Source organism: Mus caroli, chromosome 9 (assembly GCF_900094665.2).
Source record: "Mus caroli chromosome 9, CAROLI_EIJ_v1.1, whole genome shotgun sequence".
In the NCBI taxonomy this organism is placed as follows: Eukaryota; Metazoa; Chordata; class Mammalia; order Rodentia; family Muridae; genus Mus; species Mus caroli.
Genome location: NC_034578.1, coordinates 27,680,932 through 27,702,222, shown reverse-complemented (window position 1 = coordinate 27,702,222; position 21,291 = coordinate 27,680,932). Strand labels below are relative to the sequence as shown.

At 44.1% G+C, this 21,291-nt stretch overlaps 1 protein-coding gene across 1 annotated transcript in view; it reads left to right on the top strand.

Moving 5' to 3' along the window:
• The first annotated feature begins 7,561 nt into the window (after window positions 1-7,561).
• Barx2 (BARX homeobox 2) overlaps window positions 7,562-21,291 on the top strand; it is a 66,752-nt gene continuing 53,022 nt past the window's right edge. The window contains exon 1 of the mRNA XM_021173165.1: window positions 7,562-7,936. Within this exon, the coding sequence (XP_021028824.1) occupies window positions 7,750-7,936 (187 nt within the window). The 5' untranslated portion in view covers window positions 7,562-7,749. The remainder of the gene's footprint in view (window positions 7,937-21,291) is intronic.

The window sequence follows — 21,291 nt, the reverse complement described above, 5'->3', positions numbered from 1 at the left end:
AGAAGGGGAAGAAGGGGGAGAAGGGGGAGAAGGGGGAGAAGGGGGAGAAGGGGGAGAAGGAAGGGGAAGAAGAGGAGGAGGAGGAGGAGGAGAAAACAATATAACAATCCCGGGATTCTCTGACTGATTTTCTAGGGTAGGATACTTTAGCATTTCTGGTTTTGGATTATTTCACATGATGCTGTTTCATGCCAGAAAAATCATACTTTTTCCTTCTTGTTTTTTTTCTCTGGGCATATTTGCTACATGATCATCTCTACAGATGATAAAGAATGTTACTTATGAATAGATCTTAGAAATGGAAGCGGTTTACATTGATTTACAGTCAGCAGAGACTGGTTGAGAATCCCACAGAATGATGCTTCAAATGTGAAACTTCTAGTTACTGAGCATGCTCAGCTTTTTTGTTTGCTTGCTTTTGCTTTCCATTTCCTCTAATATACAGGCGAGTTCTCTTGAATTTGCTTGACAATCTTGAAATGTTTAATAAATACAATTTAAAATGTCCTTCCCCCCACCCCCCCGGTCTCCCTCTCTTCATGAAAAACCAAACCAAACCATAAGAATGATGAGAGGGGGGGAGAGAGATAGAGATAGAGAGATGGAGAGAGGGAGGGGAGAGAGGGGATAGACAGACAACAATCTAATGAAACAAGACCATATGTGGACATCCAGAAAGAAACACTCACACACAGCCTCCCTCCCTCTCTCACACACCCTCTGCACTTAGACCTAAGGAGGTGATTAGCACCTGTGCCCAGGACTCTGTACAAACTTCCTCTTTCTTAAGGGCCTGGAGTGCAGAGACCATTACAGTCTTTGATTGGCATATTGCAGTCAGTGTTCTTGGTAAATACTGTTCTGTATTAGCACACTAATAATCCTGCCAGCAGATTTCCTTAATCACCCAATGCTCTCTGTGAGTGTTGTTTTTCTTCATGCGCTCAGAAGGCAGACTGGCTCCACCAGTCTTTCCCTGTGCTGGCTGACACAGGAGCTTTCTGTATTTGATAACAACCAATGCTAATGGTCCACTAGCTCTCTTTGAAACCCATCTTTCTTGGTTGGCTACTTGCCCCGGATTGAGGAAGCTTACAGAGAATACACACAAGATCTAATTCAAAACTACTTGGAAGCAAGAAGAGAAAAACATATTTTATGAAATGATTTGGATGAAATGTTTCCTAGTGTCAGCATGATGGAACATAAGAATCCTAAGTGGCGAGGTCTTGTGTAAAGTGTTGGGTAAACTGGTTAATACTGGCAGGTGTGCTGAGTCTGTTGTTGTAGGGCCAGATGGTTTTATAGGGGCTCTAGGCAGCCAAGGCTATTTCTTTACTTTAATTCTGTCCTCTATTCCTCGTTTCTATTTCATTAAAAAAGAAAGAGAAAGCCTGGCAGTGGTGGCACACCCCTTTCATCCTAGCACTTGGGAGGCAGAGGCAGGTGGATTTCTACGTTGGAGGCCAGCATGGTCTACAGAGTGAGTTCCAGGATAGCCAGGGCTGTGCAGAGAAAACCCTGTCTCAAGAACAAGAAAGAAAGAAAAAGAAAGAAAGAAAGGAAGGAAGGAAGGAAGGAAGGAAGGAAGAAAGAAAGAAAGAAAGAAAGAAAGAAAGGAAGGAAGGAAGGAAGGAAGGAAGGAGGGAAGGAAGGAAGGAAGGGAGAAAAAGAAAAAAATTGAAATAGGGTTATGTATTCCAAGCTGACTGTAAACTTGCTTTGTAACCAAGGATAAACTTGAACCCCTGACCCTCCTGTCTCTATCACCCCAGAGCTGGCATTGCAGGCATGTGGTATCAGATCTGGTTTAATGTGGCACTGAGAATTGAACCCAGGCAAGTGTTCTACAAGTGGTGCCACATTCCCTTTCTGTCCCCCTCTCTCAATGTCTTGGTTGGTTCTAGGCTTAGAACATTGAGACAATATAAGGCTAGCCCCATGAATAGGACAGGCAGCCTTTATGCCTTTTAAGTTTTGTTTGGTGAAACTCGTATTTTTATTAAAAAGGCGAAGGTGGCAGAGGGACTAGCGATTCTTGAGTAAGTGTTGGGTACAAGGAGTCCCACAGATCATCCCTGACACCTGCACTGGCTCTCCTTATACACAGGGGGTTGAAGACCAGAGGTCAGAGAATTACTTAGTGTCTGAGCTAGGGATGGAACCTACGTTGGCCTGATATAAGGGTTTAAGTCTTCTTACCACTGGGTGTCTGAAACTGCTGCTGCCGCCTTCTTGAGGGTCTGTCCTTGGTGAAGGGACAGCAGGTGGAAAAGGGGCATCCTTAGTGAGTCTCCAGGCTTCTAGGGTGTTGGTGTAGTATTCTGATAAACTTCATAAAGCCAATTTCTTGTTTCCTGGCTACACCAGTTGGGATAAGTGAGACTCATAAGCCATGTCCAGAAACATGTCTAAATATCTGCACAGTACACTTAAAAAGGAGAAACTCAGCCAGGTATTTCTATAATCTTAGCATTTGGGAGCTGGATGTATGAGGATCTGGAGTTCAAGGCCAGCCTTGGCAACATAGTAATTACAAGAGAATCCTAGATACATGAAACATCATCACACACATACACACACACACACACATACACACACACACACACACACAATGTAAAATCTTTTAATTTTAATCGATATACTTAACTCCTCCAATTTGGAACTACCTGGATGATTGACTAACTTTCTTTCCTTCCTTCCTTCCTTCCTTCCTTCCTTCCTTCCTTCCTTCCTTCCTTCCTTCCTTTCTTTCTTTCTTTCTTTCTTTCTTTCTTTCTTTNCTTTCTTTCTTTCTTTCTTTCTTTCTTTCTTTCTTCCTTTCTTCCTTTCTTCCTTTCTTCCTTTCTTCCTTTCTTCCTTTCTTCCTTTCTTCCTTCCTTCCTTTCTCTCTCTCTCTCCCTTCCTTCCTTCCTTTCCTTCCTTTCCTTCCTCCTTTCTTTTAAAAAAGATTGATTTATTTATATATGAGTGGTCCATTTGCATGTATGCCTGCATGACAGAAGAGGGCATCAGATCCCATTACAGATGGTTGTGAGCCACCATGTGGTTGCTGGGAATTGAACTCAGGACCTCTGGGAGAGCAGCCAGTGCTCTTAACTGCTGAGCAGTATCTCCAGTCCTCTTTCTTAAAAAAAATAAAATAAAATAAAAAATCACTGCTGTTTTATACTCTGACCACAGTCTCCCCTCTCTCCTTTCCTCTCAGTTCTCCCTACATCCCTGCTTCCCCATCCACTCTTTCTCTAACTTACTGAACTTTTTCATCTTGGCATTAATGCTTAGTGCTTTATAGATACAGCTATTGCCTTTTTTTTTTTCCAGTTTGAACTTGGCTTTTAGGAATTGCATGATGGCTCTACTCCATTCTTTGTAAGCTCATTGGTCAAGTGGATTGCATTTGTGGCCTCTCTTTAAAAGGTGCCTTGCAGTGTATGAGCACAATTTTGTAAATTAATATCATCATTAGAAAATAAGCTGACCTCCTTGTATACTCCCTTTAGCTTGTTATTCGAGGCTGCCTGGTCGGGCTGCACAGACAGCAAGAGGTTTTGGCATGAATCTGGGGCCCAGGGGAGTATTAACTTACAAGGCTTTCCCTATTTTGCTTTTACATATCTGAAAGTATTTCAGAACTTATTGGCTGAAATACAAGTTATTAAATACACGTGGCCAGACTATAAGAAATTCTTTTCTGCCCTCTAGGTCCCCTATGAAGAAATGGTAGCTGAGAAATGAACTGGTGTCTTTGTCATAATTACACCTGAATGCAGTATAATCAAGATTATAAAAGGATCATTAGCTAAGAGTCAAGGTGGGTCCTAAACGGAATTTAAGTGTCATATTTGGGGTTAGAAAAATCCTTTCATGAAACTTCAAGAGTTCTTGGTGAATGGAAGATAAAAATCAGAAGGAAACCTTTGGTTTTCAGGTCACCCAGCCCAGTTTTTATTCCAATCCCCTTCTCTTGTGCTGAGCTGTCTTAGGAATCAGAGGCCAAATTGGGGAGTGGGTGTGTGATCCTCGGAAACCAGTCCTTCAGAGTGTGAATTTTTCTCACCTTGTATGCTCACTGCTCAGTGTAAACAGTCTGTCTCTCTCCATGTGTGTTCCTCTGCGGTCGGTCGGGGTCGGTCGCAAGGGCAGACACTGACCTGGTATGATGCCTGGACACTGAAGAGTGTCTGCCAGTCTCCAGCAGCTGGAGAAGGTTTGAGCCCCTCTGGCAGATGTTTCATGTTCCAGCCACTTCATTAACTTTGGAAACAAAACCCCCAACTCTTCCGACCAAGGTTCCACTTTGTGATTGACAGCTGGGGTGTGCTTCCTCCCGGTAGGGATGCTTTGCAGTCTAAGAGTGGCACAGAGAGGGTGAAAAAAGGGAAGCTTGAAGGGGGAAAAAAAGAAAATAAAAGAAATTGGGCTACATGCCATTGCTCAAAGCTCAAAATTAACAAGGAAAGGGGAGAGACTCATTTAAAGAGAAAGACAAATTTAGTACAACTAATTAAGAGTTGATGTTCCATCAAACACATTATAGAATTTTGTTTCCAGAGCTTCCATACAATCATGTGTTGTTCATGGCACATTTACTGAGAAGTGACCATGTGCCAGGCACTATATGATGGTAGGGGGTGAATAATGTTCAATAAGGCATCGGCCACCAGGAATTCACTGTCCATCGGGTGAAATAAACAAAGAGCATGCTGACAGAACTGCTGGGATAGGGGCAGGAACAGTAAAGGACAAGCTTAGGGAAGAGAGGCTGCTCGAGAGGAGGTTGTATTTGGATGTGTCTCTAGTTTTTCTGGGCAAAGAAGAGAGGGGAGGGGTGGCAGAGCATTCCAATTAAAGGCAAGGCTTGTAAAAGGCCAACCCTGTGAAGTAGAAATTAGGATTACCGTTTGGAAATGAAAAGCCAAGGTCAGTTTAGGGAACGAATACCAGACAGCCAAAGACTCTAGGCTCCAAGATTCAGGGCTGCTTATTCCTTCCTTCAGCGCTAATTTGTTCTTCCAGTCCCCTTCCTTACTAGTAGAAAGTGGGGGGCGGGGTGTAAAAAAGAGAGAGAAAGTTTGTAAGGCACCGATGGGGGATGCTCTACTTCTTTGGCTATCAAAATTCACTAGCTTTCAAGCCAAATCGACAGGAGAGTTTAAGTGAATTTTGTGCCTGAGGCTCTATGGGAAGAAGGGAACAGTAAGACGACAGAAAGAGGCCCCTCTTGGAAAGACTTGTCACGGGGCCAGTCCATTCCTGCAGGCTGGGCTAGGAGTTCAAGCACTGGGTCTGTCTACGAGCTTCCCTGGGTACAGGTTCACAAATGCCACTCTCTTTGGAGAGAGAAAAGGTGAAGAGGGAGAAAAGAAAGGAAAGAAGAAAAAGAAACAAGCACGCGTTATGGGGTGGGGGTCGGGGGGGAAGAACGGAACGAAGGGCAGAAGTAAGGAAAGAGAAAAAGGAGTGCAAACTTAGAAGCCCCAAAGGCGAGTATCAACGAGGGAAAGGGAGAAATGAGAGGGGTAAAAAAGAGGGAAGAGCCAAGAGAAAGAAAGAAAAAAGGTTGAAGGACAGGAGTGCAGGACAGAGACAGGGTTCCCGACAGTGAGACCCAGAGCGCAAGCCTTCCGCGCGACCACTGCGGAACCTGCTAGCCTAAGCCAGCGGCACTCTCAAGCTCCGGCCCTGAGGCCATTCGGATGCCGGGCTCCGAGCGCTTCAAGCCGGTCTCCCTGTCGCCTCGGTCAGACTCAATTCCCGCCAAGCACTTAGTTTCTTCGTGGCTGCCTACGGTGCGGCATGGCACTGTACGGGTGGCTCAAGAGAGCAGCGCCTCAGGATTGCCTCGACAGCGAGTGTTGCGCTGGGTCCCTGGCTCGTCGCGCAGCGGGTCAAGGCGACCGGTGGCAGCGCCCCGACAGGTCCTAGGCCCTCCGTCCTCCACAGCAGATAGTCCACAGAGTCCAGGGATAAAGGCAAGGAACACAGCCTCTGGGGTACCTAGTTGCAGTGCTGGTCACCTATGTCTGGTACAGCAGAAATAAAAGCAATCTCAAGAGTTAAGAAGGAAAGAGAAATCAGGCAGAGGCAGACACACGAGAAATAACGATCATTAACACGAGCTGATGCCCACAGCAAACGCTCGACTATGATTCAGTCTATTAATGCCTATTTTCTTTAAGTGTTTAATCATTAGTTCAGCAAGTTTGTTCCTTAGCGAGTTTAACCACCGGCCCAGGTGCGCGTCCCGACTTGCTTCCGTGGCTAACCATGCTCGGAGCGCGTAGCCACGCACAACACTCCCGAGACCCAGGATCAGCCGCACTGTGCGAGCATCAGGCAAACACCATCGGCTGTTTTGTCCCAGATTCTGTGAACCTGGTGTCCGTTTCTTTTCCAGCTTGCGCACACAACTTCAGGGGCACAGTCTTGGGGGCTGGGAGTGCACCCGGAGGTCGTTTCCCACGGCCGGCCGGCCGTAAGAGTCACTGACAGCAGGAGCTGTCCTAGGCGCTTAGGCGCGGGCCGGACGCTCTACGCAAGGATTGTGGTTAGGAACAAAGTTCGTACAGACGTTGGTAGGAACAGATTCTGAGATTAGGACGCTAGGAAGAAAGAGGCAAACCCAATACCAGAAGTGTGTTATGCCCCGGAATGGAAACCGGGATTGGGCGCTAGGAAAAGCCAGAATTTGGTCTAACTTTGGAAGGGCCACGGGCACGTCGCGATCCCGCTGTTTTGGCCCTTTCTGGCAAAGAAAACCGTTGTATGAACAGAATTTAAACACACACTCACACACACCACATTACTACCCTAGTTTATAATTGGGGTAACGGAGTGTGCTAAATTCATTTGTAGTTTGGGGTTGCAATCAAGTTTGCAACCTTGGAGCAAATGCCCCACCTCGGGAGCGCACGGTTGCAGCGCGGGCTTGGGAGCTGTGGGCTGGGTTGAGAGAGGACACTGTGGTTTAGGGAAATGGTCCAGCGGGGACAAGTGAGGCTCGGTGGTCGTCGGGAAGCGCGGGCTCTGGAGCCCGGAGCTTCGCGATTCTGGATGAAGATGCCCTGCTTTGTGGCAAGAGGTGTGGACATAGCTGCCTATAGGGTTGCAGGGGCGGAGGGGCGGGAGCGGTGCCCCCTTTAGCAGGACTGGCGCTAAGGGAGGACAGAGGGGCGACGCGACTCGAAAAGTGGCGGCTAGACTCCTGAGTCCCTGGAGAAGGAGGCGCGCGCCGGCAGTCCTGCGCGTGCACACACACACGGGCGCGCGCACACACCCGTACACACACCTGGAGCTGGGGGAGGGGGAGAGGAGAACCGGAGCGAGTGTCTTAAAATAGAGCCAGCCTGGGGAGCGCTCGACTCTCGGATCGGCGGGAGGCAGCGGGCAAGAGCGGTCGGACCCGGGGTGCGCAGGTCAGCACCCCAGCCGCACGGGCGCGCAGGGGCGGGGTAGCGGCCGACGCCCCTCGGCTCGCGCTCCGCACCTGGCCCTGCAGGAAGTGCGCGCTGATTGACAGCTGCGGTGTCCCAAAAAGGCAGTAGTCAAAGATGCTGCTCTGCGGGTGGGTGTAGACGCAGCAGGCGCGCCCGTGCCCTCTCTGCTTTGCGCGCCTCCCCGGGCCCCGCCGCCCCTCTGGCTGCCGAGGAGCGGGGCTCAGGCCCCAGCCTGCGAGCCACCTCCTGCGGTCCCGGACGGCCAGGCGCTCGCCGCGCTCAGGTCGCCAGGCTCTGGTCCCGGCTCACCATGCACTGCCACGCGGAACTGAGGCTGAGCTCACCCGGCCAGCTCAAAGCAGCCAGGCGGCGCTACAAGACTTTCATGATCGATGAGATCCTCTCCAAGGAGACCTGCGACTACTTTGAGAAACTTTCCCTCTACTCTGTGTGCCCATCGCTGGTGGTGCGACCCAAGCCCCTGCACTCTTGTACCGGTAAGACAACCGCTGGGCGATATAGTGGGCTGCTGTACCGTGTGCGGTCTCCTCTGCTTTCCAACCTGAGAGCCAGAGGGATCAAGGGATTCTTTTCCTGCTTCCTTGCGAGAACAGACTCGCCCGCCAGTGGTGGACATTCAAAAGCGTTTGCAACCGGGCCTGGGCAGGTACTGCTCCCTGGATGGGAGATGAGTTAAGACCAAGTGGTCCTTGGAGTGAGGCGCCAATGTAGCATAACTGTCCTGGCTTCTTGGAGAAAGCTTCTCTCTCCCTGGCACTACCGGGGGTTTTAGTGAGAAACTTCAAACACTCGAACAGATTCCGTGCCTAGGTGGTTTCACGCAGTGAGCTTGTCAGTTTCAACTTTAATTTGGTGGTCTTATCTTTCACCTAGAGTTAGATTGCCCGCCCGGCCTCTTTTGTAATTTTACAGGTAAATCGGTTTCATGGGATTCAAAATAAACTTGTGACTACATCAAACTTTACTTAAATGATTGCCCTCAGGAAAGTAGTTTTGGGCTGTGCTGAGTTTTGACACAAGCAGAGAGGGTAAACCCCTTGTTTATTTTAAGTGACTAAAACCAACACTAGTAACAGTAAAAAAAAAAAAAAAATCCCTCAAACCTGGTTTCCTCTGTCCACAAAAACTAGACCAATAGGAAGGAAACAGAGAATTTAGTAATTACATTGAAAAAGTAGATACATAGAAAATCAACCCAAAGACATTTAAAACAGGGTGTGTGTACATTTAGAGAAGCTCTGGGTTTCAAAGTTCCCTGGCAGATGGGGATCAGGCTACAGAAAAGTTAGGTGTAGCTTAATATTTTCAAGGGAGTTCTTGACTGTGCTTTCCGCTGAGAGCAAACAAGTGCTTTGGGCCTTTGGTTCTGTGCTTGCTGCATGACTGCCATGAAACAAGCTCACGAAATTATACTTTGAAAAATGGAAGTGTGTGCTCACTGCAGTGGTTCTCAAAGACTTCTTTTCTGAACTTCGGGGATAAAAAGCTGCTAAATGTCATACTTGGAATCCCACGGTCCAGCCAAGCTAGTCACTAAATCTAAATAATAAATATGGGAGAGGTTTTTCCTCCTACATATGGCCAAACTCCTACATTTGGCCATAAAATGAATATTACACTTCTTTCAGCAAGGTAGTTTTAGACTTGATATCCCACAACAAGCCTTGTAATACTGAATTTTATGAACAAGAAAATAATCAAGATATACATTAAAGAGATTTGAAAAACAAGATAGATGCTCACCCTGCTGGCATTCTGTCTGCTCTATATGTAGAGTCTCCAATGAGTCATCTGTGAATGTTTGGGGCTGGAGAAGTAGGCTAAATCTTCTCTTTGAGAACATTTATTTGCCACAACAATACAAATCCCAATGGGGACATTTCCCCCCTGTGACAATTCTCATCGTTGAGTCGCTACCCAGAAGAAAGGTTCAGTTCCTGAGGGACCCAGGGTCCTGTGTGGTACCTGCTGACTTTCAGGGGCTTTGTTGTAATTCTAAGGCCACTTTCCATGGCTTGTGGCAGTCACAGAGTTGGGTCATGCAAGAAAACACGCTGGAAAAAGAGAGGGAGAAAAAGGCCCAGAAAGTTTTCACATAGTCAGTCCAGGCTAGTTCCGTGATTTATGGAACCTTGGGTGGGAAATCAAACAGGCACACTGCAATGATTCAAAGGCAGTTTTGTGAGTAATAAAGGTGAGTTGACATGGTCGCAGGCTTGTCCTGTGTTCCTAGAAGTTCTTGGTTTGTGGCAGGAGAGGTTATTTGCGGTGGTTTTCTTGCCTTCTTTTTCCATTCTTCCCCTGGATCGTTTCTTTCAAAATGTGCTTGATTTGCTGTAGTTGAGACTTAAAATATAGAAAGTAGGATTTGCTAGTGGAATTAAACTCATAAAAACTGGCTACAATAGTTGATACTTCCAGATCGTAAGCCTTCAGTGGGTTTACGGTTACAGAGAAAGCCTTGCGTGTATGAGCTCATAGGAAGCCCATTAGAGACTTCTCTGGGGTTTTAGGCTTTCAAAGCTGTCTTGTACTTTTTAACTGTCCAAAGCAGGGTCAAAAAAAAAAAAAAAACCAAACCCTTAGCTAAGATAGCTACAATCTTTTAAAAATTAATTAAAAAATATTAAAACTGGAGTTGCTGATATCTAAAGCAAAACAGTAATGCATTTTTCTGGATAGGGACAGATGTGCAGCCTAGGTGGCCGAAACACTGTCGGAGAAATTCAAAACAAGTGGAAACTTACACTGGAATTAAAGTGACCAATTTTCTCATTTTTAAAGTTTGCACACCTCACCAACTTAAGTAACTGTGACAGAAGTGAACTTGGTCAGGCAGAATGCTGAAAACGGAGACTAAAAATTTCTCCACAGTCTGCTCTACTGTTGACCAGTGTGTTCAATAAGCACGAAGGATAGGGTGGAACAAAAGCCACATTTAGAAGACTTCCACCTAATTAAGCAGTCCGTGCTGCTAGATTTAGTAATCCAAGTGGCAATGCATGATATCAAATCTCCCCAGGCAGTAGAGTGTGTATTTAAGTAAACAGAGGAATGGAAATCTTTCTCATTAGTCAGATAATCACCTGGCAGTAATTCATTACTAAACATTCTCCCCTTGGTGGAACACTCATCATTAGAAAAGTAGTGTTCATCTTAACAGGCCTTTATTGAAAACACAGCAGTTTTACTCTTACAGAGTGACTTCTAAATGTTTTTTTTTCCCCAGTAGTTTCTCCTAAATCAGAGAAAGAGAATTGATACTGAGAAAGAGAATCCTTTTTAAGTCAAACTAAAGGAAAGTTTATCATTAAATTAAAAAAAAATATACCCAACAAACTAAAGTAAGCCTCCATTTAAACAAAGTTTACCACTCACGTCCTCAGTGAGGTATAAATATTTTTTTTAACTTAGATGAGTATGTGACTCGTACGTCTTATCTTTAAATCTGATAACAGTAATCCCCAGACAAAATGAAAACAGATTGCCAGTTGGAAGTCAGAAATCGTGTCTTGAATATTAGAATGGTGTCAGCGACTCAAAGTTTACCCAAACGATGTACACGTTACTATTTTATAAACACAGCACGGCTTTTGGGGTATGCTGATGTTGTCTGTTTTGGGTCATCAGTAACCCCAAAGTCATTGAGTAAACCTGGCTCCTCCCACTGGGCTAGATTGCAAAGCCACGGGCACTTCAGTTTTTGGAAGCTTTGACTTCTGTTTAAATCTTTCAGAAGTAGTTAGAATTTCTACATTCGAGGAGTGTTCAGAGGAAGCAGGTAACTTGTTTCACAAACACAAGCATGCAACAGTTTACCCCAAGGGTTTTCCTGTGAGATTATTGATAAACAAACCTACACTATTATAATTAATTTTTGTTCTTAGAGTGATCTTATAGTTCTTCATGCTTGTCTGTGGGAAGAGAATACAGATATTTGGACACTTTTACAACATGCAACTTTTCATTATTCCAGTAGAATCTGTATAGTCTGGCTCTTTTTTCCCTCTTGGGCAGGATGGTCTACTGAATCTGTCTGTGATTTTTTTTAGTGTCAATCCTTTAGGTCTGCCCACAGTGTTGGAGCTGGCAGGGGCCGGGAGGTTAATCTTCCAATCTTCCCAAGTGGAAAATCTATCTATCTATCTATCTATCTATCTATCTATCTATCTATCTATCTGTTGCAAAGTCACAGCGCCACATTACTGTTTTGACATAGTTCAATTTACTTTTTATATCACTGTTCTTGTCAGGATTCTCAGAAATCAGGAAGACTGTTGTATCTTGGTTACACACCCTGGATAAACTCCCTGGGTGCAGTCACACCCAGGGGACAGTCAACCAATTAAAAGGGGCATTTTGGACAGGATGATTATCTTAGGAGGTGGCATTGAGAACATTTTATCCTCTGGTGGGTCTATGAGAAACGAGTTCTTTGGGGTGGTGTCCTTGGGCACATTTATCAAAAAGACTGGATGTCATAGCAGTGAAAAGCTAAAGAAGGCCCAGACATGTGTTGTAGATCGCAAGTGCTTCATGAAGCAGCCTGTACCGATTCCCCCAAATTTCAGCTCTTTTATTTGGAGACCAAATCCTGTAGCATATTGGGAACTTGAGAATCAGGCCCTGGAATGTTAATGGAGAACCATAAATCAGGGTCTGGGAAAACGGTGGTCATTATCAATGCTGCCAGAGGCAAGCAGGCTTTTCTTAGCGGTTACTTCCACGGCTCTCTCCTGCTCCCATTTGAAGGGTGAACACACTGAGGGACACCCAGCTCCACAAGGAACTTGCTCACAGTCAGAGTGTATCCCAAGAGGAGCTGGTGACTTACCACCTCTTAAGTTTTACAATTCTCTTTTTACATTGTGGTGTGAGGGGTTCCTCGGGAATTGGCTTTAAGAGCTTATGAATCATTTACGAGCCCAGTCTCTGCTGCTGCCGATTTTCCTAATCACAGATGGAAAAAGGATTAGAAATTTTGCTCAGAGTTAAAATTCCTCCACCAATGTCTGCAGTCCTTGACATCATTGAATTTGATAATTTAATTAAACAAATATTTATATTTGCTTGGAATATATATGCTCATTTATAAGGCCAACGCCTTACAAGTATGCAAGCTATTTATTTCTTTGGGCTGGTAGACTGAATTAGTAATTAAAGCATAGACAGTGTAAAGTTAATTTTAGCATATTGCAGGTTTCCCAGCTGTCTATATGAGAAGCAGTGAGAACTTAAAATAGTTGTTTAAAGCAAGATTAGAAAGAAAAGAGGAGAAAGTAAGAGAAAAGAGAAAGAGTGGATTTCTGTTAAGTCTTGAGGTTATTCAGCCTCAGCCCTGTACCACAGGGTATCTTAGAGCATGTTGTTGTACAGAAATAAACAGACAATAAACAGCTAACATCAATTCTACCCAGATTCATGCTAGGCACCTTAAATCCCCTGGAGCCTGGTACTGCCCATCCTTAACATTCATGGCAGAGTAAGGGGTTGAGGGAATGTCATAGCCAAGGCATTTTGAGTGTCTATCTCATTCAATGCTCAGACACCTGCAGGAGCAAGAACAGATGAAAATTTAGGCAGCTCAGACAGCCCAAGCTTCGCTCATCTCTACTCGGCCTGCGGCCTTAGGAGGGAGTGGTGGAGCCAGCTCTCCCACTATTGCCCTTTGTCCTGTCCTGGAGTAAAATTTTGTAGTTTCATGGGTGAGCCAGTTTACCAACTCTTGCCTGGAATATGGTTGAAGGGCTGCAAGGATTTGGATGATAGGAGATGCATGCATCTTAGGAAGTACGTGCTTGCCACTTCACTTGGGTGGAGCAGCTGTTTCTAGAGTGTCTCTTGAGATGAGCTCACAGCTGGATTAGCCAGCATCCTTCTCTCTATCCATGAAGTTGCTAAAACCACAGGTGTTTTACTGAACTCTCACAAGGCATCCTGCTACAAGCGCACGTCTCCTGGAAGCAACAGGACAGGAGAAAAAGGGGACTAAGGGCTGAAGGAATTTCCAGGCGACTGACCCATCAGCGCCTAGTGTTTTAGCTGTTGGAGACCTGCAAATGGTGTCTCTTCACAGTAAGTGTGGCAGATTCAGAATCAGCATTCGGATTCAGTAGGACTCTGACGAGGACCTTGCACCAACTTAATGGCATTGCAAAATAAATACTCTCCAGGAGAGTGTTCGTTTATTATTATAATTATAATTATTATTATTTTTCAAAACAGAATGTCTTTGTAAACTCTCGGGATTTAATTTATTTTTATTGCAATTTAATAATAGTTAGAAAGAAACCTCTTGTTAAAATAAGTGCTCTAAATAAAAACACAGTTACTTTTCCATTACAGTGTCTACTTACTCATCCTTGCCAGAGCATTTTATATGGCCGTTTAAGTTCTTGAACGTGGAAACTTGGCACTGGTGCGAGGAGGAAAGTCTTGCACCTAGATGGTCTCAGAAGGCTGTCTAATTATATTTGGGCTGCAGCTGAGTCTCAAGTCAACCCTGGAGAGGAGAGTGTAGTTACTGAGGAGTTTCTGGTGTCCGAGTCCGGTTGAAACTGATGACCTGGAATAGTAATCACCAGCCGTAGCTGATATGAAAGCACATCTGAGAAGGTCCCTGCCAGTCCCCAGAAGGTGCTGAAGTCAGGATGACTCGATAGGTCTGGCAAGCGGCTCTGAACGTTTCCTAACTCCACCAGCTCAGGGCGCAAAGGCAAGCACGGCCATCCACCTAGGAAAGATCAGATGCAAGTGGTGAAAATCTGGAGGGAATTGATCATAGCACATTAAATATGTACGAGTCTAGACAGATCATACATCTTTGGTTTTTTTTTTTTTTTTTAGGACTAGGCCTCACTATGAATTCTATATTAGATTGGATCTATAGATGTGTACTTCGAGCCCACATCAAATTTGAAATGCTATTATCTCAGCTCTCTGTGTTGGGGGAAGGTAGATGTGCCCCATAATGTCTGCTCAATGTACTTTGTTTCTTTGAGACAGGGTTTTGCTGTGTAACCCTGGTTCAATTGAAACTCTGTTTGTAGACCAGTCTGACCTTACACTCACAGGGACCTGCCTGCCTCTGCCTGCAGAGTATTGGGATTAAATGTGTGTGCCACCACTCCCAGATTCAATATTCCTTTGATTACTACTTTTTATAACACAGGACTTAGTCCTTTGATAAATGCTATGACTGCCTTTCCATTTGCATATTCAAGATCGTATAGCCCTTCAGAGAAATGGAATCATCTCGGGACTAGGGAAACTTACGAAGGCCTGGCTGGATGTCCATTCCAGGAAATACTTGAGCACACACGTCCCTGTCAGCCTCCACCACCCTGTTCTTCAGGGTTTCCTTCATTCTGTGACGTAACAATCACTGGGATACAAGGTAATGATCCTGTCACAAGCAAGGTGGCAGTCCCCTGTGGACTGAGGTTTAGTTACGTAATACCTTGGATTGCTGACTGCACTTTTCCTGAATGGATACCAGAAACAGTATGGCTTCTTATCTTGGGGCACTAGCTTGATTACGCAAGAGGGGTTGCAAAGAGTCCTTTCTCTGAGTCTTGCAGTCATCATCCAGAGAAGCCTATAAACTTGGGAGAAATGACAGAACCACTTTATGTCCCACCTCCTTATTCACAGACATAAACACAATGATGCTAGTATGTGCCAGTTCTCCCCTCCCACTGTATGGATCCAAGTGATGAAACTTGTCAGGTTTGGTGGCAAGCATCTTTACTTACTAAGTCATCCAGCTGGCCCAGTAATAGTTAGTACATGTGTGTGTGATTGATGTTATAGCACTGGAATAATGGCTCTTAAAAATCGGCTCTAGACCATCTTCAAGAGGGGCTGCTATTGTCTCCATTTGCTAGTGTGGAACTTGAGAACTTAAGTCACATTACCAGCGGTGCAGTCAGACCATGCACGGAAGGGAAGGATTTGGTGGCCAGTGAAATGCAGGGATTCTCAGCCTCACCGTGGTGTCTCACAGTCACTGGGTAGGCAAAGCAGAGGATCTGGCCATCTCAGTTGAGAATGGAGTTGTAGAGAAATAGACCTTCTCAAACTCCAGGTGCCAATCGTTAGGGAGTTGTTTAGTCTGATGACTTTGGGAGGATTTTCAGATTTTATTTTATTTTTTTTTTTTGATGTTGGGATCAAACCTGGGGCTTTGTGCAGGCTGAGCTGGGACTCCTGTTTGGGTTAGATCACCGTGGAGAAGAGCTGGCAAAGCCTGGCAGTGCTGCGGATGTGTGCAGTCTGCAATGCAGTGCCTCGGGAAGCCGTGCCTTGAGGAGCCAGAGGAGGTGTGCAACGGGACACAGATAAGAATGTTGCTCATTTCTGTGTCTTTTAGATTAGGGAAAATTAAAAGCAAACAAACAACCTAACCTGTCATTCAGGGAATAAAATAACACATGCTGTAATTGTGCAATAAACTGTATGTAGTAATTAAAAATAAATAAACTAAATGTGCTTGTGTCAACACGGATCATTTTCAGAAATAAAAAGGCCGGGGATGAACAAACTGTAGACTGATGTGTACAGTCTGATGCTATTTACAGAGGGAACGAAAGCACTCAGGCTGGTACAGGATGCTAGCAGGCAGGAGGACGGAAGTGGGGAGAGTTACCGCTATAGTTTTATTTTCCTATGTCATTATTTATCATTCAAAAGGGCCTATGGCGACTCAGTCTAAGCATTACGAATCTGTCACTTGCTTGTGGGCTCACAGATGTTCATAGTATTACTCTTTGCACTCGTCTGTCTAGTTGAAACTTTTCATAACGTAAACATTGAAAAACGATCGGATAAGGGACTGCACATGTCCATGAAACTCTTAATCTCGTGGAACTTTTGATGGCGTTCTCAATAGCTTTTCCATCCTGAGACAAAAGCTTGTCGGCAGTTTTGCAGTGGGGACACAAGGTCACTTAACAGCCACTGTGGCTTCTGAAGTTGGGTTTGGGGTCCTCCCCACCTCCCCAGCCTGGCTGACAGCATTACTTCTCTCTACAGTAACTGCCCTACCCCTATCAAGGCTTTGGCATTCAATTAAAGAAACTCTGAGCTCCCAAAGGAATTATTACAATTCTTACTCTTAATTGTTGTTTCTTGCTAATATGTATCAATAATTATATAAGACTGAATTATTAGAATTTCTTATTCCTAACAATGCTTAAAGTCATAACAAACTGCCTTTGTTTTGCATCTTAATTTTATAAAATTTGCTGATAAATTTGCTTGGCTTTTGGGCAGTGGCTCATTGGTATTGATAGTTTACTTTTCAAAAGTTGTCCAGGATAGTTGAGATTAAATATCAAACAATGTAGTGTTAAATTGTAGTTTCTTCACCAAGGGGGATAATACTATTGGCCCATTGTATAAGTTTTCTTTATATTTTGTAACCATTTAAATTTTTAATTTAAAAATCTGTTCAGTGCGTGGTGTCAGGGAATGTTGGAAAGGATGAAGGTAACCATGGTGATCTCTAGAGAGATGTTTGTTACTAGTAATAAGCGGACATCGTGTTGTTTAGAGGTGCTAATCTCAACGACATTATTCTGTAATGACAAGTGTCCTGGCAGCTGCTTTACTCTGCTATCTTAGCAGTCCAGACATTTTAATTACCATTGCATGCTAGATCTAATTTAGAAATACTGCTTTTAGACATTTTGGCAAAAATAAAGCCCTTTGTGAGCTCTGCCCTCCTTTTAGTGAAGTAGTTGGTAATTGGCCAAAGCATACGCCACCCTCCATTCCCCGGATTACTCCTTTATGCCCAAGCAAATATATGAGCAAAGATTCATCTAATACTTCACAACACTGCAAGAAGGGTGAGAAGAGTTCAATAAGATGTTGGCAGGGGGCATTGCTCTTGTATAAATATAATATGTTGTTACAATTGTTCTATTTATTATTATTAGTCACCTACTGTAGTTAATTAATAAATTAAGCTCTGTGATAAATATGCACGAATGGAAAGAAGCCAGTGTGGCATACAGGGATTGGTTCTAGAACACTTTCATCTATCCTTGGCAGATGCCAAGGATACAAAGGATCCAAAGACACATCTTTGGATAAGGGTAAGGAGGATGACTGAGTTCCAAAGAGCTTCCAGGCAGCCATGTACATGTCTATGAGAGAAGGGTATAGGACATCATTCTGCAGGTTGTCAAGGTCTGCACACTGGCATCACATCGCATAGATCTGCTTTTGAATCTTCATGTTGAAACTGCCTGGGACAGGGGCCGGGGGCGGGGGGTATGCCTCTGTGGTTAAGAGGACTCATTCTTTCATAGGACCAGAATTCAGTTCAATACTCACACCCAGCTCCAGAGGATCTGACGCCCTCTTCCTTCCCCCTTAGGCCCCCTACACCCCACAGATATACATTGTAAATGGGAAAGAAAAACAAATCTTTAAACTACTAAGCTGGGTGTGGTGGTGAATTCCCTCAACCTCAGCATAGGCACATATATTTTTGTGAATTTCAGGCCAGACTGGTCTACACAGCAAAACTTAGTCAAGACTGCCTTGTCTCAAAAACCAAATCACCAAACAAACAAAAAAGTTAAGATGTAGAATATTCAGGATTTCACTGAGCAGGAGAAAAGGAATTTTATCTAAGTTACTTCCTTTCCATGATTAAAATATTTTATTGAAAAACTTGGTATGTCACCTCTGAGGTGATTTTATTTGGAGTGTTGTTAATTTTGTTTCTCCTGGATATCATGGTAACTCATGAACACTCTTAGCTCATTAGGCAGCCGGGGCTACTACAAGTTCATTTTCCAAGTTGTCTGTTCAGATCATAGCATGACCCTGTTAGAGGACTAGCTATGCTTTTTTCTTTTCTTTTAAACTGGAATATTCTGCCTTTGATGCTTGGAACAATTAGCCTAAACAGAATGCGTTTTGCTGTTTAGGCTGTTGGAAAAATAAAAGGCAGCTGTGTGCCAGGCTCGGGCTAAGAACTTGTAGGACATAAAGGTAATTAAACTAAATGGAGACTCTGTATGAAGTAGTTCCCATTGCCACTGTTTAAGGAAAATTACAGGTAAGTGCCAGAGTTGAGATTGGACCATTCGTCTGTCTCTTTCAATGTAAAGTTACATTCATGTGATTATTAGGCATGTAAACTAGAATTCAAATCTGTCCCCTTTCATGCAGGCTTCATAATATACATATTTTGTGTGTGTGTGTGTGTGTGTGTGTGTGTGTGTAACACATACAGCAAAGTCCAGTTTTTATTGTGATTGATGTTTTCAATGATTCCAGAAAACTTTAGTGAGGCACTGGGATTTGAGGTGGGAAGTGGCATATCTCCACATCAGAGGTTTCAGATCTGTTGTCATCTGCTTCTGTGACTCACTTGTTGCTGGGTGACAGTGGCTGAGTCTCTCCTAGGCATCACTGAGCTGTGATTCACTGAGTAAAGCTGTTCACGGAATATTCAAGGGTGGAATCTACATTCCCTCATTGCTATGGATTGGATAGAAAATGCTTACCATGGGTCCAGTCTCCACTTATCCCCATTTTAATTGACACACGCTTGTGGGGTATGGTGTGATATGTCACGGTACCATGCAGTGTCTGATGATCCAAAGCTGTAGTTACCATTTCCATGTCTTTGCACATGTCTCACTTGTCTGTGCTTTGAGCTCCAGCTACCTGCCTACAGCATATGTCATGTATTGTTGTGAACAGCAGCTCCCCACTGCGCTATAGGGTAAAAGTGCTTAACCTTCCATCTAACCAGGTTTTTTTTTGATACCTATTGTTCATTCCTATTTATTTATTTATTTATTTTCAATCATCTCACATGATTTGTCTTTCTTTGCCTGGCTTATTTTTACTTCATATACTGGTCTTTGGCCCCATTCATTTTGCTATAAATGACAAGATTTGATTAGAGAATGGTCATAATCTCTGTTTTTAATTAATTAATTAACTCATTAATTAGTTAATTAATTAATCAATTCACTTTCTATCCCAATATTGGCACCCCTTCTCCTTCCAATACCCCCTCACATAGATTCTCTCCCCCCCCCGTTTTTAAACTTTATGTTATGTTATGTTATGTTATGTTATGTTATGTTATGAGAGTGTAGTGTTTTAGTACGAGGGTATCAGATTCTCTGGAACTGGAATTACAGATGGTTGAAAGCTGCCATGTGGGTACTGGGAATTGAACTCAGGTCCTCTGGAGGAGCAGCAAGTGCTCTTAACCACTATGCCATCTCTCCATCCTAACAATCTTTGTTTTTAAAAGACTTCTTGGACACCAAAGCATAGGAATCACTGGATTGGGGCTATCGGCTTAAAGATAAGATAGGTGTAACTTGGGTCTCATGCTTACAGGTACGTGAAATCATTTAGTGGAGGCACTCTGTGTACATGTTTTAAGTTAGACAGTCCTGGGTTTGTCTGTATTTTATTGTCTGTGTGACCTTAGGCAAACCACTTTAACCTCTCTGACACTCAATTTTCTCATCTATAAAATGGAGATAATAATGGCTGCACAATAAGGTGAGCCGTTTAGGTTAAATAAGACAGTGTTTATAAAGCTATTAAGCCTAGTTCCTGGAAACACAGCAACTAGTAATTGATAGCTCCTGTTAAAAATAATTATCTTATAAAATGAATGTCGTTTCAGTCGATTGAGACACAGCCCTTTAGGGAAAGATTACAATTATTTGTGAATTAAACTCAAGCAAAAGTCTCTCTCTCTCTCTCTCTCTCTCTCTCTCTCTCTCTCTCTAAAACACCCCACTTTCCTCTAGGCATTCTCTGGGTCACATCACGGTGCTGGATGCCCTTTAAGGCAATGTGGGTGGTCTGGGAGTTGTCTGAGTTCAGGTCCTCTGTCTGGGTCTGCTTCACTCCTCCCACCATTGTGTTCTACAATGGGAACTGGAGCTTTATACATTTAAATGAGTGGTACAAGCAGGTCAACTCCACAGCCTCACAAAATGATCTTTGTTGCTTTCTTTTCCATAGGAGTTTTGTGGGATTAACTATCCATAGGGAACTTTCTTCACACACGTGTTAGGAACTCCAGAACTGAATTAGAAAAATACAAGGACATCTCAAGGGGTTTCGTTTCTTTTCTCCCATCAAAGTAGGGTTTAGTCACCGACTTTTAGAGGAGGGTAAGAGTGTGTGTTCTTTTATTTCAGAGTACCAAGGAGGGACTAAATGGACAGAGACCTATTTTTGGTAACTAGATAACGTGGAAGATAGTAGCAGTTTGAGGGTGAATTGCTTTCCTGATTTACTTCCGAGTCTGTTATTTGGGGTGCAATCTATATGAAGCCCCATGTTATAACTTTGAATTGTTGGAGAATGCTTTGGGAGGACTGCCTAAATAAGAGTTGTGCCTGGGTCTCTCTTGAATTGTAACACAGAGGGTTGCTAGTATCTTGAAATGTCTTTCACATCTGCTGGTGGTACTTTATTTCGTGATTCCCTGTGGTGTGAGAAGAGTCCCCCAACAATCGGTTCTAACTCCCATGGCACAAAGGGAAAGCTGTGCACAGGGCATCGCATCTGTCCAGCTGCTCAAATGTTGAGTCCTATGAGCTGCCTTCTTCCACATTCATGGTGGCAGGGGCCGAGCAGGAGGAAGCAAGAGGATAGTGTGACATGGTGTGCCATCATGGCAAGTTTGGATGGAGTCTGTGAGGAGAGAGAGGAGAGGAGAGTCTCTGAAGGTTTTTTTAGGCACAGTCTGTGTTTTGACTAGCGGAGACGACAAGATTCAGTTGAACTTGTGGATCCTCAGCAGCCGATTGTCCTCGGGAGGAAAACAAAT